The sequence below is a fragment of the Sciurus carolinensis genome, chromosome 4 (assembly GCF_902686445.1).
Source record: "Sciurus carolinensis chromosome 4, mSciCar1.2, whole genome shotgun sequence".
Classification (NCBI taxonomy): Eukaryota; Metazoa; Chordata; class Mammalia; order Rodentia; family Sciuridae; genus Sciurus; species Sciurus carolinensis.
This window is the reverse complement of record NC_062216.1, coordinates 151,910,415-151,929,283: the sequence shown is the minus strand read 5'-3', so window position 1 is coordinate 151,929,283 and position 18,869 is coordinate 151,910,415. Positions and strand designations below refer to the sequence as shown.

Sequence of the window (18,869 nt, the reverse complement as noted above, 5' to 3'; positions counted from 1 at the left end):
TAACTTAGAACATTATCAGAAAAAAATCATCAAGGAATTTTCAGAGAAGACAATATTTTATCTTGGGAATATTTTAAAAGATGAAAGAAATTTTGAAAAACCATTCACAAAAAACACAATATTTGTTTCATGTTCCAACATATTTAGATTATGATTTCAACAAGTAGAGGTTTCATGAAACTATGTAATGGCTAGTGAATAAAACGGATCAGACTGGAAGATTGGAAATTCCTGATTCAAATTATCTAATCTTTCAGAACTAAGAAGTGTCACCTCAGGGAGCACTGAATAAAACCGATACTATGTTACGAAGATATCGATCCCAAATCAGGATAGTGGAAACAAAATAGAATAAAAGAATTAAAATTATTAAACTCTAGTTTTTCCTGTGTAAGGTTATAGGTTAAGATAGAGATTACCAAGTTTTTCTGTAATTGCTATTTTCTAAATCGAAGGAAAAATGGAGTTGGCAAACGAAGTTGTGATTTAAATCAGAAAGCACAGGTATTATTACTTAGGAATACAGAAGTCAGTTACAACACAAGAAGATCCCTTTTTCCTTCCAATTTGGTAAAACGAAGTCTAACCTAAAGTATTAACTCCTAAGAGGTTCATTATGTTAAGTCCCAGAATTTTGGCAAAAGGCAAAATCACCTATGGTACAAAGGGCCTCTCCTATTCATATAAAGTAGAACCAAGTTTTTCCTCAGGATAAAAAAAAATAGTTATTAAAAAAAATTCTGTGTGTAAGTAAATTTGCTCACTTTAAGTGCTAAGTGAGAATTTAAATATTTTTTTTAACTCTGAAGACAATCTAGATTCATCATGTAATTTCCTTGTAATATAACAGCATAAGTTGAGTTATTCCTACATTTTCCCCAAATAATGTCCATACACTATGTCAGTGCACAGAAGCTACAGGTTTCAAAAACAGTATACTCCTGGAAATATCAGTCTTTGAAAATGTAATCACAACACAAAACAGATGAGATTGGCTACTTTGGAAAGCAGTCTCTTCTAAGAGGTAGTTCATAAATGAAGCACTAAGGAGACAAGGGTGCTTTCCAGGAAGCTAACAGGTTTCCTGAGTCTCACAGGGTTAGAAAATAGCAACACTGCAACCTGCTTGTGGTAATGGTGCACAGTTATCCTGAGGCAAACTGATACAAAGAACATTCTGCTTGGTTGGGGGTGGGGTTTTTGACTCTAGGGATCCCACTTTTGACATCATCTCTTCTAGTTGCAACAGGAACAGAAGGAAGAAGTAATAACAAAAAATAATTGAAAGGGTCTTTCTTGACATGGTATGTTTTCCTTTTAAAGACTGTTAGGAACATCTTAAAATTAACTACTGAATATATATATGAACATTAAGAATTGTGTCATAACCCAACTATTTTTGAAGTCACTTTTAAGTTCCAAATCCCAGCACACATCAAATTTATGAATTAAATTTTTTTTATTCAGAACCTGTATCTTCGTTTTAAGACTGATATAAACAAAAATAAAATACAAACAACTTGTTAGTAACATAATAACTGCAGTTACTAACTGCAAGGATACAGTAAAAAGGAGTCATACTAAATATTAATGTTCTTGCAAGAGAATTATCCTAGTCACCTTATGGTAGCAAATTCTGGAAAGAAATGATAAATTCATTTCTTATTAAAAGTATTTAAATAATTACCAAGATTATCAGTTGGGCCACAAATAAAACAGCAGTTTATTCAAAAGAGCCCTTACCTTTCTCTTATTTTCCTAAAAAAAATCTGCCACTTACAGGTAACTATTAATTTCAGACAGTTGTTCAAACCAGGGTTCTTCCTATAAATTCACATATTAGCTTTATATATAGTAAACTTACACTCATTTTCCCTTTCCAGTCTTGAAGCTAAAACACTTTTATAAAAGGAACAATCTAAAATCATTTCATTGAATCTTGGTTCTTACTTTCCTCTACCTCCTTTTCATTTTCTTCTATTATTTGTTCTTCCTCCTCATCGCCAAAAGTCTGTTCCTGCATGGTGGTGAAGGAAAGAGACCTAGCAGCCACTTCGGCTGCAAGGCCAGCAGTGAAGGTAAATTCTGGTGACAGCTGGAGCCGTGCCAACCTCTGCTTAATGGAGGGCTGTAAGGAGTCCCTGGGAGTTGGAGGGGCAATGGCCAGGCTGCCTTCATCGGCCTCTGGAGATTCGTCCTCACTCTCACATTGGTAGCACATTCTTTCTTCAGGTCCTTGGAGGAAGACTTTATTTGCAGAATTGTCTTTATTTTTATCCTCTAGTAGGTTCTCACATAAATACTCAGTCCTACTTATTTCATTGTCATTTGTAGAGGGTTTACTACTATTTTCCTCTTCAGTATCATTTTTACTGACTTTTCCCATATCTGAATTCATTGATGGTTCTGAATTACTTATGGGTTCCACTGGGTCTACAGGAGACAAGGATTTCAACACAGCTTCAAAGGGAAAAAAAAAAAAAAAAAAAAAAAAAAGAAGAGAGAGAGAGAAAAGAAAAGAAAAAAGAAAAATAATAACTAAGAACACAGCAAACAATTTAAACTTTAATTTAAATTCCCAATAGTTTTTTTCTAAAAAAAGAACAATAAATAAATAAAATTCAATAAAACTTTCTAGTAAAATCAATAAAAATTTATAAGTCTAGGTAACTTTATAAGAAATAAAATGCCTAAGAATTGGAATGAGATGGAGATTTGATGAAGAGTTTTAAGGTTATCTATTATCTTATTCAAAAACAATGGTTCTCAAAGTGTGGTCCCTGAACCAACAGGATCAGTCATCACCTAGGAATCTGTTAGAAATAGAAATTCTTGGCCTAATCCCAGTCTACTAAATTGGAAACTGTGGGAGTGGGGACCAGATATATTTTATAAGGCCTCCACTTGATTTTGATGCACACTAAAATTTGAGAACCACTGTTATTAAAGAATAAGCAGAGTACTTTTCACTGAAAATGTGTTTGATAAAAGGCCTAAAGTGACCTAGATAATAATTCCATCTTCAACATATTTATATTTATTTACAAGTTAAAACAGCATGGAAAAAAATATAACATATAATTCAACTTACTTGCCAACCACCTAACAAGACCCTAATGGAAGTAAAGTCAGACTTCTACATATTTTGAAGTGCCACAGAAAAATACAAATGAAATAAAATCTGCATTCAAGATTAACTACTGAACAAAGTATAATACATAAACACATATCCATACGGCAGAAGTTGTCCTTGCAAGGAAAATGAAGTTTTATTTAGGCCCCTCTTGATGTTAGTAGGCAGTGGGTTGCTTGCTAGGCAGTCTCTCCTCCCAGCATGAGGGGTTAGTACAATACAATATATTATGAAGCATGACGGAAGGAAAAAAGTGCTTCTTGAAGATCTGGCGGGTGTTTAAAAAATATTTTTGTAAAATGTGTCCATTTCCAAGAAACATCCCTATTCTGCAGTAACTCCACTAGAGAAGCAGCAACAACAGAAAAAAATGGCCACAGCAGGTTCCAGTGTAGAATTTCCCTCTCTAATTCCATTCGGACTTTACCCCTGTAGGCAGAGATGAAAACAGCTCTGGAAGATGTACTGAAATTTTTCATGGGAAAAGCATTTTATGGTATCAGCAGCTTTTATTTTAGAAAACGACACAGCATTATTGCCTTTTCAAATGCAAACTGCATCAAAAGCACATACCTGAAAATGAGACCCACTTCTCTCATTTGCCCATAATGTCAATAGGTAATTTTAAAACTATGTGAAGAAAATACTAAATAATAAAAAAGACACAAGCTTATATACAATGCTATCTTCAGTATTTATGCACATTTTTAGTTTATAAATATGCTAGTTCTTAACAAACGTAACATGTTAGATATTGATATTCATAAGTGCTAACTGAATGGGGGATATAATTTGCATAAGGGGAGGAACAGTTGACAAGTGTGTTAAAATACAAGCTTTTTTTTTTTTTTTGTTAGTGTTGAAGATTGAACCCAGGGCTTCATGTATAACAAGCAAGTGCATTACCACTGAGCTACATCTCCAGCCTTTTAAAATTTATTTTGAGACAGAATTTTACTAAGTTCCCCAGGCTAGCATTGAACTCCTGCCAATTACTAAACTGTAATTTAGTTTCAGAGACAAAAAAACAAGACAAAACACCTGAACACATAGAAAACAACAGTACCTAAAACCACACCATTAAGTTCTGATTTAGGTAGGCCCGACATATGAAGCAGAAGATTACAGAAACTCTCCTGCTGCTTTTGGGAAGTCCTTAATCATTTCCTTTCTCTGCTTTATGCTTTGCTGTTCAGGTCTTCCTTTATTTCTCACTACAATGCCTCTCTAGTATGAGGGTCCACAGAGCTAGGAGAGGTAGCAGCACCAGAGCACTCAGGATTTAGAGGAGAGACTGGTAGACAGTGCAGCCTGGTAGAGACAGAATTCTTGGCATGAATTTTCTTCAAGAATAAAAATAGTGGTTTGTGGAATTATAGTCTAATTAACTGAACATAAATTGAGGAAGAATTATCTTTACTAGAAACAGTGGGAGATATAATTTTGGACAAAGTAGATTCTTAAGATGAATAGGCTGACACGTACTGTAAGAGGGAACCACTGTAGCTTTTAAGATAAAGCCATTATCAGTGTGCTATTTGAGAAATATCTGGAAAGAGCTTGTAAGATAGTTTAGGAAAAAAAAGTACTGAAAATGGAAATCAGCTAGCTAAGAAACTATTATGATGTATAAGCATAATCTAGTGAGGACTTTGGCTATAAAGGGGGCCGCTAGGGAGGAAAAGAAAAGTTAAAAGCATGAAATGCTGACCTGGAGTGGAGAGAAAGGGAGGGCTCAGAAGAGAAGAGAACCCTGAGGCGCATTCCAGAAGTACAGGTAATCTGTATACTTCCAGTGAGAAAGGGAAAGGAGGGCAATTGATTTTTGAGGGTCCATTAAGATACTCTAAAATGGAAGGGAGGTCCCACTCTAGCTTCCTGGAAATCACAAGAATCAATCCAACTAGCAATTAGCCAGAATGATTAAGCTGCTCAGGATCAAGCTTTCCCTCACTCCTTCCCCAGCCCCCACTGCAGCATGACAGAAGGAAAGAAGGGTGACTAACGTGAAGATTAACCTTTGGTATTATTCTCAGTCATTCAGTCTATTATACAAATTAGAGTATGGAGACAGTATGCACAGAAGACTTCCTCCCTTCGCATCTGCTAAAGTACTCAGCTCACTTAAGTAACCCTACGGCCTAGGCCTTAAGATACTTTCTCAATGGTAAACATAGAGTTATTCATATTGTTTCAACAAGGTATTTTTAATGTAGAAAACAGTTTCGAATTTCAAATTCACTAAATTTGAAAACATTTTATTAAAATGCTCCAAATTGTTCAATGTAATGTCGATTCCAAAACAAATTTAGTAAAAGAATAAATAACTGATGAAAAGATCTCATTTTATATTCCTATTATGTTTACATACCTATTTTTATTGCTCAAACTGATTTGCTTCTAGAAGAAAAAGTACTATGTTTATTGGTAGTTACCTAGAATTTAAGCCATAAGAATTAGTTACAGTAAGATGCATGGTATAAGAAAAAAAGAATCCCTTTATTGAAATAAGCTTTTACTCTGAAGTCAGTGCTTACCATGATCGCTAAATAGAAGTTGCTTCCATTTCTGCCTTTCTGCCTCTGAAGCTTTAAATCCCAGCACAGATTTTAATTCTTGCAGTACCCTTTTGGATTCTTCCTGCTCACGCTTCTGTCTCTCTTTGTCTTCTTGTGACAAGTAATAAAAATCATCCTTTCTGAAATCACTGTCCATATCTATATCATCTACATAAGCTTCTAATTCCTGAAAATGAATATAAGAAAAAGGACTGTACTCCAATTTTCTAGAGCATTCATTTATTTGTAGCTACATATCTCTGATGTTATAAAACAGGAACTTGCTCCAAGGACTTGCTCTTGGTGCAGGTCATTAAAGCACAGTTGGACAAAAAAAATGAAGAAGAAAAATTGAAAAAGCAAACATCTATAGATTAATTAAAATCTTCAAGAAGCTTAACAGTTGGTTTTAAAAAAGGGTTTATTCCATGGTTATTTTTCCACTCTTGATAACCATACTGTAGATATGGTTAAGATTATGGTTATTTGCTATGCAGAAACCAATCAAAACTAGGACTGACAATTTGGGGATATGGCCAGGCAATGTTGTTCTTATGGGAAATATCTGCAGTTCTTTCTGACTTCCCAGGAAGTCTGAATACTCTTCCTAGGATTAGGGATCACCTCATCTTATGGGTCTCCATATCTCTAAGACAGAGGATAGAATATTTACTTGCTCAGTTTTCCTTGCAGTTAAGGTTTAGGAAAATGGCATCTTTAAAGAGAAGCACCTGAATTAGAAGTTTGTGATAAAAGCAGACACCTGGAGAAGGCCATTCTGGCAAGGATGGCAGCAGATAATGTCTCCAGGGGGAGTGGTTCTGAGGGTAGTTTTTACTATTTGGCATTGAAAGAGCAAGAGGAAATGTCAGTGCCCCTGGACTCAGCAATGAAATTTCAATGGAATGGTTCTTTTGAGTGACTTTGGCTGTTAAACCCAGTCTGGCTCAAGCCTGTTTATCTAGTCCTCTAAACTGTTCTGTAAGCTAGTTAATGGTTTTAAATAAATTGTCTGTTAAACTAGCTAAGGTTGTTTTCCATTTGCAATTAAGAATATTGAAAGGTAATATGACTTAAAGAAGATTTGCTCAGAATGAACAAAAGAAATATTTATATTAATCAAATTATATTTAATTACATTTATTTATATTAATGTATATAAAAACTTGTCATTAACTAATGCAACCATTAAAAATATTAGGTATAACATCCATGAAGTCAAGTGTACAAATCTTAAGGTACAGATTTTTACATGTGTATACATACCAGTAACCACCACACAGATCAAGATAAAAACATTTCCAGGATTCCAGAAGGCACTTTTGCCAATACTCACACACTAATCTTTGTTGTGTTTAAGCACTTTTAAAAGCCTCTAAGAAGTGGACATTTGGATATAAAGAACAAGAAAATCTGGTGGTTTCAAAGAATATAAATTCAGGGGACCAAGAACTAATGCTTTAATATAGATTCAATAATTTACATTGTGATTTTTGAAATTCATGAGCAATAGAAACTCATCCAGCTATTTGACAATTACTCATGTCACTTAAAAGAAAGGCAGATAAACTGTGTATGTCAAACTCTTTAGGGGAAAAAAAAGTCATCTTCCGCCTTACCTGCTCCTCGGGGATTGGATCTTTGTCTGCAATGTGTCGAGTAGGCTGCATCAGAGGGACTACTGTGCAGTGCGGGTTTTCACATGGTACTTCGGGCTTGCCTTTAAAGGGTGGAGGGCAGAATAAAGATGAGAAACAGGCCATACGAAAACGAGTGGACATATAGCAAAAATATCCTTGATACTAAAACTTTGTCAATTTCATAGTCCAACTTGTTCTAACTTTTATCGCACACAAAAAAAATTAAAGATACTAAAGTTAACAACAGCAGCAGATTTACAGTTGAATTAAATTAAGCTCTTGGAGGGAAAGGACTGGTTTTCTCTCTTCTTTGCCTCACAACAGTATCTGACACACACTATAAATACTTGTTGAACAAAAGAATCTGTTCAGAGAATAGAAAGGGTCTGAAAGACAGCACTTTTCCTAACTTTAATCTTAAACTTATGCTATTTCAATTCCTACAAGTTAGAACTGGGGATGAAGATGGGCACAGTGGTGCGTGACTGTAATACCAGCTACTCTGGAGCTTGAGACAGATCACAAGTTAGAGGCTAGCTTGGACAACATAACAAGATCCTATCTCAAAATAAAAAGTAAAAAGGATTGGGAATGAAACTCAGTGGTAAAGAACCCCCGATATCAATCCCAAATACCAGAAAAGAAAAAAAAACAAAAAACCTGAAAATGAATTTAAGTAAATACTTTGCAAAGTCAGTCTAACTTTCATCACTTAAAAATTCATGTTTGGTATTTAATCACAGGATTAGTTAGTCTTAGCTGCTACCTTTCATGATTATCTCTACTTAAAAGGAAACAAGGTTTAAACATCTAGATTTTTGCCTTTCAAGAATAATGATAGTTACATGATTTTAAATAAAGGAAAAAAGAAGTATTGGGGAAATGTAAAAAGATGCATGGAGCATTTCTACCAGCAAGGTGGCTGATGATTAATACCAAGATAAATCACAGCAGGGGTAGCACAAATGAGAGGACGGGACAGGACAGGACAGTAGCCAAGAGCTCCAGAGTTAGACACACCTGGGTTAAATCTCAGCTCTTGCAGTTTTCTAGTTTAAGTCACAGTTATCTGTAGAATAGTGGTGAAAATAACAGTTCTTATCTTGTGAAGTAAGAATACATGAAGTATTTAGAACAGTGCCTACAACAGACTAGGTGCTTCAAAATTTCTACCGTTGTGTATTTAGCACAACACAAATTTTATTGCTTCAATGCCTTCACTATATATTAAGTTCTTTTTTTTTTTTCTTTTTCCCCAGTGCTGGAGATTGAACCCAGGGCCTTGTGCTTGCGAGGCAAGCACTCTACCAACTTAGTCATATCCCCAGCCCTATATTAAGCTCTTTGAATGAAAACAAATAAAAAATCCAAGGTACTACTTTTCCTTTCTTCCTAATGCTGGGGAGGTAACTCAGGGTTTCATACATGACAGGCAAGTGCTCTACCACTGAGCCACATTTCAGCTCCTAAGATACTACTATTAATAACAATAAACGGGAACATTCAACAGTGCGCTGGTAATCCAGCTAACAAAACAGACGTCCAACTTGTAGCACTTGCTGATTTCTAATCTCCATGATATAAATTCACCCACCATGGCCAATTTTAAGCTACAAATGGTGTTCAACCAGCTCAAAGAATATTTAATACTCCATGGAGAGCCCGCTCCAGCATGTAATCCATTTAATAAAGATCTACCAAGTACCAATCATGAGCTCAACAATGAATTTATAGTCCTGGGTGAATACGAGGTATATGTATGCTCTATTGAATTTATTTGAAGGAACTTTCACTTTAGCATATCAGTATGACATCTGGGGGAAATGAATGGGTACCTCTCAAGTTTCAGCTTCAGCAAATAGTTTATATCACCTTTTTTTCTTTGGTCTTATACAAACCTATTCATCTGTTTGCATTTCCTTATATTGTACTCATTCTTTTCCTAAGAAAAGTTTGAGGTGGAAAAAATAAAATTAGCCACTATCAAACAGTTCAACTAAAACAAGAGGTCTTTGTATGAATTTCTCTGATATTTACAACCATTATCTAAAATTATACCTTAAAAATTTTTTTGAACCCTAGATTTTTAACCACATGTATGTGGTAAAAACTTCACAGAGCACAGAAGGGTATAAAGTGAAAAAAGCCCCCTTATTTCTCAATTCTACTTCCTGACGGCAGGGATGACTGTAAAAGGCCTTACACTAAAAAGGCAGCCTTGCCCATTTGTTTAAGTACAGGCTGGTGCTTTCACACTACTAGAGGAGCTGAATAGTTGCAACAGACACCAGATGGCCGACAAAACAAAATATTTGCTGTCTGGTCTTTTACAGAAAAAAATTGCCGACCCCTGTCCTGGAGCAGTTTCTCAAATTTTAATATGTATACGCATGACCCGATCTTGTTAAAATGCACCCTGATTTTTAAAAATTGGGTACACTGTAACAATCTCCTCAGTGATGCTTAAATGCTAGTCTGGGGACACTGAGTAGAAGGCCCTAGAGGTAATGAATGTTAAGAATTTTTAGATAAGGTGATATTTTTAAAAATAGGAAACTTGTTTTCTGGAGGTTCTTTTCTATGGTAATTCTTTCTTTGATGCTGGGGATTGAACCCAGGTCCTAGCACATGATAAGGAAGTACTCTACCACTGAGCCACACCCCAAGCCTCTATGGCAATTCTTGCCAATGTAAAAATATGAAACCACATTGAGTATGAGAAGAAATCAGGAGAGAATTTGTAAAATAAATCTGAAATAAAGAATGTTTTAAACTATGATATAAAAACCCAGAAGAAACACAAAGAAAAAAAATATATAAAAATATCTTTACAAGGAAAAAACTACCATAAACAAAAACAAAAAGTTACATGATAAACCAGGGGGAAAAATTGTGTTTTATTTCACCCGGGGTCATTTCACTAACACATAAAAGAACTTCCACAAATCAATAATAATGAACAAAGTATATGAAATAGGCAGGTGTCAGGACAGGAATTACAAATGGCTCCTAAACACAGGAAAAGGCTGAAAACACCATAAGCATTCATTAAGAGACCTGAAATGAAAGGTACACAATGCAGTTGAACAATGTAGATTTGAAAGAACAAGATACTTAACAGTTTGTGTACTATTCAATAATAAATTTAAAAATACTAATATTTGGGCTGGGGTTGTAGCTCAGTGGTAGAGTGCTTGCCTCGCATGTGTGGGGCACTGGGTTCGATTCTCAGCACCACATAAATAATTTTTTTAAAAAAGGTATCCATCTACAACTAAAAGAATTTTTTTTAAAATACTAATACTTGTTTATATTAACGTGTATAAAATCTTTAGAAGGGTGCAGGAAAAACTGAAAGAAGTAGTTACCTGTAGGGAGGGCAATCAAATGGTTGGGGCAATTTCACAGAAGCTTCCTTACTACATTTCTATTCTTTGGTGTTTTTAAATTTTTGAGAATATAAACACCCTACTTTTTCATGCAATCAATATTCAAAGAAAATTTTAAGAATGATATGCTCAACTAAATTATCAACTGGTGGGAATCAGTGAGATACAGGTACCAATGGGGAAATAACTCTTAGATGGAAAGAGGTAGCCTGTATGAATTATCTGGATGCTGGGGGTAAAGAGCCAGCAAGGGATGGCAAGATGCTGGGACCAGAGCTGGAAGAGACTCTTGGCTGGCATGGGCTGGTATTTTCAAAGCAAAGTAGATCCAGGATGGGAAGAACTCTCAGAAGGCTGAGTTAGCAGCCATGTGGCTTATGAGACAGCTCACAGTGTCAAGTGATTAGTTTTATACAAAGGGATTGAGTTAAGTAAATATTTTGAAGAAGATGGGAGCCAAGTTTTTCACAATCAGAGAAGGCAGGTACAAATATGGAAAGATGGAGGACAGAATAAATCATGTGATGTTGAAACTGAATTAGAGGTAATAGTATGACTCATGGTTTATAACACACATGGACAGATATAGAAATAGAAATAGATGTGTGTATATGTGTACTTACATACACATACACATTTTGTAGCTCCATCCATACACTGAAAGGGTATAAACGCAATAACATCCCAGGGGCAAGGAGTTTACCTAGCCCCCAGATCTTCGTTTCTAAATGCCATTCTCTGTTAAAAGGACATGGCTGATGTCAAGGAAAGTACAAGAAAGGAAGGGAAGCGGGGGCTAGGGTTGTAGCTCAGTGGTAGAGCACTTGCATAGCATGTGTGAGGCACTGCGTTCGATTCTTAACACCATATAAAAATAAATAAATAAAATAAAAGTATTGTGTACATCTACAACTAAAATTAATTTTAAAAAAAGAAAGTAAGGGAAGTGCTCACAGAATGACACTGATACAAATCAGCTCAAATGGGGTCCCTCTGGCCAAATCTTGGACAAGTTGAGCAACAAAATGATAATAGGACTGAGTTATGATTCACTGGATAAAATTAGAATCCATAAGTCTTTACTGATATAAATTAGTAACTGTGTGGGGAAAGGGGATATGTTACCTTACCTATAGCATGTTACCTTACCTATAGCAGAGTGCCAACTAATAAATGTAAAAGGGAAAATGGAACTAGAAAATTACCACAGTAACATTGAATTCAAGCAATAACTAAAATAAGGGGATAAAAATAATTTAAGCAAATTTATTTTATTCTCTTTAAAAAATTCACGTTTTGGCACATAATTCTCTGAGTTTAGATAAATTACACAGTTAGGGAACTACCACAACCAAAATACGGAATAGTCTATCACCCAAATATAAACTTATGTCGGCTCTTTATGACTCATTCCTCCTTCCATCTCCAATTCCCAGCAACCGCTGATCCGTTTTCTATTTCTCTGCAATTTTAAAAATGCCATATAAATGAAATAATATAGTATATAGTGGTTTCAGTCTGGCTTCTTTCACTTAGCATAAGGCATTAGAGATTCATTCACACTATCAGATGCATCACTCCTTTAATCCCTGCATAGCATTCTATTGGATGGATGGATGTAACAATTTATTCACCAGCTGAAGGACATATGCCCTGCAGATTTTAGTAATTATGAACAAAGTCACTGTAAATATTATGTAGTTTTTTAAGTGGAAACTAATATTTTGTTTTATTTATTTATTTAGCAGTGTTAGAGATGGAACCCTGGGCCCTGCATGCACTCGGCAAGCACTCTACCACTGAGTTACACCCCCAGCCTATGAACAGAGAGCTTACTAGTTTTTGTACTTTTGAAATGGGATCTCACTGTGCTATCCAAGCTGGTCTTGAACTTCTTATCTCAAGTGATCCTCCCACCTCGGCCTCCTGAGTAGCAGGGATTACAAATACACACCACTGCACCTGGTTGAACATGAAGTTTTGATAGGCTCCAGCTAAATACCTTGGAACAATATCACTGAGTCATATGGGGTATACATATTAACAGTAAAATTTTGATGAGAAGGGCATTTTATATAACCTCTAAGTATTTCTTCACAAAATATTTATCATGAAAGATTTTAAGGAAAGGCTAAAGGATAATAAAGAACACAACAACTAAATATGCACATCATCTAGATCTGGACATATTAAAAAACACTACTGGATCAATCAGTGACATTTGAATAGATTCTGAGGATTAGATGGCAATATTATATCAGTGTTAATTCCCTGGTCTTGATGGCCTACTGTAGTTATGTAGGAGAATGTCCATGTTTTTTAAAACTGCAAAAAGAAGCACTTAGGGTAATGGGACTTCATGTCTGCAACTTCTACAGTTCAGAGTAACACCACCACCAAAAGAATTATCCAAACATACACAGTCATACAAAAACAAAACAGATGTGGTAGAACGGCAACAACCAGGGAATCTGGATGAAGCGTATTTTGAACAACTCTCAGAACTTTTCCACAAATTGAAGTGATTTTTTAAATAAAACACACACACAAAAATGACTGACTAAAGCACTCGTTTCTTAAAATAATCAAATATTTAAATTTGTATAGCCATGGGCACCATAGATATTTTAGTGAAGAAAGTTTGTGAACTATTTGTTTTCTTATTCATATCCTTAGCTACGAGCCAAAGTCATGTAGTCAGAGCATAATTAAGAAATGGTGCATTGTAATTACCTGCCCATTTATCTGGAGACAGTTTTCACAGTAATAATTAACAATAATGGTTATATTACAGAGTAAGATTCAATATCTCAAAGTATGCTGAAGGAGGGCTGAATTGGATATACTTTTTTCCTTTGGTGCTGGGAACTGAAACCAGGGCCACCTGCATGTTAAGCACATGCTCTACCATTGACTGCATTACCCTCTCCGTCAAGGATGCTCTTTTAATATCCCAAATACTTCTGAATATTTCTTCTTACAGAATATGTACTTAAAAGCTCTAGAATTAATAGAAAAATTAATATTTTTGATCACTTGCAGATATTAAATTCTTTAGCAGATTTATCCTTTGGAGAAAAAATTATTCACCATTTACATTGACAGATAAAGTATAAGTAATTAGTATATTAACATTTTCTTTGAAAAAAGTGAATACTTGTTCTATCTAAGGATTTCTTCAGCTTTTTAAAGACAGTAAAGTATTAGAAATCTAGCAGTAAACAAAACAATAAATGATCGGGCCGTGTGTAGAGCACTTGCCTCGCACATGCAAGGCACTGGGTTCGAGCCTCAGCACCACATAAAAATAAAGATATCGTGTCCATCTACAACTAAAAAATATGTTAAAAAATACATTTTACTGTCATGTATAACTAAAAACATTAAAATTGTTTTAAAAAAGTATTAAATTTTCTTTGGTAACAATGTAAATTCTACGTATAAGTCTGATTAATCTCATAATAAAGATCCAAGGGAAAACCATATTGGCTTATAGGATAATTTTTAAAAATTAATATGCTAAACATTCAAAATAAAAACAATGACGTAAAACAAGTATAGAATCTATGCCAACAGCAGTTAGGTAGAAAAGGTTGCTTCCCTCCCCCTCACTCCCCAGTCCTGGGGATTAAACCCAGAGACTCACACATGCTAGGCAAGGGCTCTACCACTGAGCTGCATTCCCAGCCCTTTTTATTTTATTTTGAGACAGGGTCTCTGCTAAGTTGCATAAATTGGCCTTGAACTTAAAATTCTCCTGTGTTAGTCGACCTTGTCCCCTAACGCCAATAGCTGGGAATACAGGCGTGAGCCACAGCCCTCAGCTTCAAGACTGCCTTTTTATGCCAGGCATGGCCGAGCACATCTGCATTCCCAGTGACTTAGAGGCTGAGGCAAGATGGAGAAGAATCACAAGTTGGAGGCCAGCCTTAGCAACTCAGCAAGGCCCTAAGTAACTTAGTGAGACCCTGCCTCAAAATGAAAAATAAAAAGGGCTGGAATGTGGCTCACTGGTAAAGTGCCCCTGGGTTCAATCTCCACTGTCAAAAAAAAAAAAAAAAAAAAAAGACTGCTTTTTTACCTAGCATCACAAAGTGATCCGATACAGAATCATTAAATAATGGTGTTTAATATATGTGGACCCATAAAAATGAATATGCAGCACCATTAATTATATGTTACATATTATTTCTTTTTTTTAACTTTATTTTTTTATGTGGTACTGAGGACTGAACCTAGTGCCTCACATGTGCAAGGCAAGCCCTCGACCACTGAGCCATAACCCCAGCTCAATTTATATATTATTTTTGAAACTGATATAAGTATTTTAAGATAACTCAGTATCTGGCCCCTAACTATCAAGCTCATCATTTTATCCTAAAGGTAACTTCTATTACCCTAACTTAAATGTCTCTGGAAGTTCTGATAATAGGGAATACTAACAAAATTTATCCCTTCGTTTCAGTTATTTAAATGTTCACTCAATGTTCAAATCATATAATCAAAATCTTTTCTAAATTCAAAATAAGCTGAGCTCAGTGACACATGCCTGCAATCCCGGTGGCTTGGGAGGCTGAGGCAGGAGGATCATGAGTTCAAAGCCAGCCTCAGCAACTTAGTGAGGCCCTAAGCAACTTAGCAAGACCCTGTCTCTAAAGAAAATATAAAAAGGGCTGGAGATGTGACTGGGTGGTTAAGTGCCCCTGGGTTTAACCCCCAGTACCAAAAAAAAAAAAAAAAAAAAAAAAAAAAAAAAAAAAAAAGGCAGAGACTTTGAATTCAGGGTCAATTTGTACATATAAATTCAACTTTCTTTTTTTTTTTATAACTAATTAAAATAAATTTAATTTTTTAAAATAGCATCTAAATTATTTTTTTTCCTTTTACTTTTCCTTGCATTCATTTTTTGTTGCTTTTGTTGTTGTTTCTTTTTTTTTTTTTCTACTCACAATTTTATTTTTTTTTATTTTTTTTTATTTCTAATATATTTTATTTTTTTTTTATTTTTTTACATTTACATAGGGTAATGATGTTTATTTTATTTTTCCCCTCCCCCCACCCCTCCCACCCCTCTTTTCCCTCTACACAGTCCTTCTTTCCTTCATTCTTGCCGCTCTCCTTAGCCTAACTCTAAACCTAACCCTAAACCTAATGCTAGCCCCTCCCACCCCCCATTATATGTCCTCATCCGCTTATCAGCGAGTACACTAAGAAATTTTGTGGTCAGTTTTATCATGCAGACAAGCAATCTATCTAATAAAATTCCACCAGAGTGGAATGAGGATGTTCAATCAACAAATACCATGGAAATCTCTCACAGGTACCTTTTTTATCTGTATTTCTCCGAAGCAGTTTGTCCACCTGAGAAATGGCCTCTTCCCAGCAATTGTTGCTTGCTTGAACATGAGGCTCAATCAACTTTAACTTCTGTTCTAGGATTTGATAAGCCTCTGACACTAGTTCTTGTGTTTCTTTAGTACAAACAAGCTTTTCAAGTTCATCTTCAAGAATTATAACCCTAGGGAATAGAGAAAAATAGAATTCTAAAATATGAAATGGAAAATTTATTTACAAAGTTTAATTTAAAAAATTCAGCTTATAAGATAAAAAAAAAGGTCTGAAGATGAATGATGGTGATGGTTGCACAAAAAATGTGTATTTGATGCCACTGAACTGTACACTTAAAATGGGTAAATGAGACTGGGGTTATAGCTCAGTGATAGAGTATGTGGCCAACATGCATGAGGCTCTGGATTTGATTCCCCAGCACTCCCTCTCCCAAAAAAGGCTTATAAAGAATATCATGTACTGCTTAAAAATATTTCTTACATACATACTAGGCATTTTATGAGCTGAAAGGTTAATTAAACCCATTGCCTACTTACTAGAAATTAATAACTGAACCAGGAAAATTATCCATATATATAAAACTACAACATATATAAAAAAATTAAAACACTTTATTTTCACTTTACACATAAGGAATTAGGTCCAGAGAGTTAAAGAAATTTGCCCAGAGTCACAAAGTTGGTACAGCTGGGTTGAATCTAGGCCCCCAAAGATAACACAACAGAGACACTGATAGTCTTAACGCAAGTTCAGCTATGGGCACAGACGGGGAACAGCTAAGGAAGAGATACTTTGAGGAAATATTGAAGGATGGATAATTTTGTGCTTTTACAAAAAGTAAATAAAACATGGGAAGAGGCATTTACACAGTTTGGCAGGACTGAAGGAAAGGAGTGAGAAATAAAGACAGAAACGTAAACTATACTCGGTTATGGTCATCCTTTCCGTAGGAAGTTTTGTACAGACGTTAAGCTGCTGTATGCGGAAACCAGTGAAGATTTTCAGTTAAGTAAAAAAGCAAATACAAGTCTCAGCAACCTTTACCTGGCAGGGCACACTGTGGAGGTGGGGAGAGCTGTTAGTGGCTAATCCCCTGGTGAAGGCAAGGGGCAATATGGTCTGACAGGGAGGCATGGAGAGTGGGAAGAGCAGAAGGGACAAGGGAGACAGAGGACTGAAGCACAAAGAGGGTTTCAAAATATGAAACACAGAACAATTTTTTAAGATAATACTTTTAAAAGTGGTGTGTAGCAGCACTATAGAACAAATCCTATAATAATTTGTGACTGCTATACTTTCTAGTTCAAATAGTTAGAAGGTAAGATATAGTAGCATATACAGAAATTGCATTTTAAAACAGGGCACATACTTCTCATGCACATTCACATTTTCTACCCAAAGTCTCTTTTCTGTATTCATGTCCACTCAGTGTGGCACTTTTCCTTACCTAAGCCATCTTCCTTCACTTTAATGCATTTCAATATGCTCAGTGTATTTCTGATTCTATGGCCAAAAATTAATCCTTTGTAGACTCTGGCTTTACCTAATACAAACTTCCCATGGAAATCTTATTTTTCTCTGGTACTGATTCAACCTTTGAACCCACTCAAGTGGAGACAGCCTTATCTCCCATGTTCCCTGCTAAGAATTGAGTTAGCAGTTACCTGCTATCTTAAATAGCAGAAACAGACTGCTAGAACAGCCCACCTCATGGTTCTTTCATGAGCTTTATATCTAACTATTCCAGGTCTCCAACTGATGGGTAAAACTTATCTTCTCAAAATGTCTTTTTGACCTTAAATTTCTATCCTTGTATATCTTATCTTTCCTCATTCCACTTAAACTAGCCTTTTCATTTTATTGATATGTCAAGTTCTTTTAAGTCATTTTCTTATCTTACAAAATTAATTGCTGCCCTTCTCCTTCTATTTCTTGCCTGGTAATCTGGGTCAAAGACATCAACTATAATCTTATGAGTTCAGTAAATTCCTATGACCTTCCTGATTACCAACACAATAAGAACTCAACCAGCCCTACAGTATGGACATTTAGAGAAAGAGTGGACTGGGAATGATTATATTCAGACATTACATTCTGGTTTCTGCAGTATAGCAGTTATCATTTTCACCTCACAGATATTATATGCTTTGACTCAGATTTTAAATGTGAACAATTTCCATGCTGAAATAAACAAAATAGTGTTTTTATTTTATTTTGCTTTTGTAGGATTGAGTGTTGAACGCAGGCTCAACTACTCTAGGCAAGCACTCTACCACTGATCAATATCCTCAGACTTTATTTATTTTATTTTGAGGCAGGGTCTCACTAAGTTGCCAGGCAGGCCTTGAACTTGGGATCTGTCTGCCTAAGCTTTCTGAGTTGCTGGGATTACAGAAACGTGGATGACACCTGGCTGGAAATAGTAATTTTAATTGATAAAGGTCTACCAAAGTGGTACCCCAAAATTTGGAAATTATGTTAGAGCACCCACAACATTATGCAAAATAGAAGATCAACAAATATAAACTGTGGACCCCACCTTTTACTGTTCAACTGAAGCCAAAAAGCTAGTTCTGTGCTATAGAAAAAGACATATGAATCTGCTCTAATTTATTTATCTAGAAAAATAGCAATGTATAACTCTCTAATTGTGTAACCATGGGTCTTGTACAGTTCCAGTGCTGCAAGTACTCCTCTCAGACTGCAGGTTCCAGGTTTAAAACCCTACCTGAAGAGAGTTAAAAGAAGCTCACTCTTTCATAACCTTCTTCATCTCAGCTTTCAAAGACAATGAACATTG

The 18,869-nt window shown here is 35.4% G+C and overlaps 1 protein-coding gene across 6 annotated transcripts in view; it reads right to left on the bottom strand.

Moving 5' to 3' along the window:
* Positions 1-1,705: 1,705 nt before the first annotated feature.
* The window catches only part of Vezt (vezatin, adherens junctions transmembrane protein), a 70,728-nt gene continuing 53,564 nt past the window's right edge, over positions 1,706-18,869 (bottom strand). For 4 of the 6 annotated variants that reach the window (XM_047549102.1, XM_047549103.1, XM_047549104.1 and 1 more), the window contains 4 exons: positions 16,045-16,238; positions 7,311-7,411; positions 5,671-5,878; positions 1,706-2,460 (listed from right to left, as the gene is read on the bottom strand). In XM_047549102.1, coding sequence (XP_047405058.1) covers positions 1,925-2,460; positions 5,671-5,878; positions 7,311-7,411; positions 16,045-16,238 — 1,039 coding nt within the window. In that variant the 3' untranslated portion in view covers positions 1,706-1,924. Of the gene's footprint in view, positions 2,461-2,620; positions 3,563-5,670; positions 5,879-7,310; positions 7,412-16,044; positions 16,239-18,869 lie in introns of those variants that run through there. The other 2 variants (XM_047549106.1, XM_047549107.1) reach the window with 2 other exon arrangements.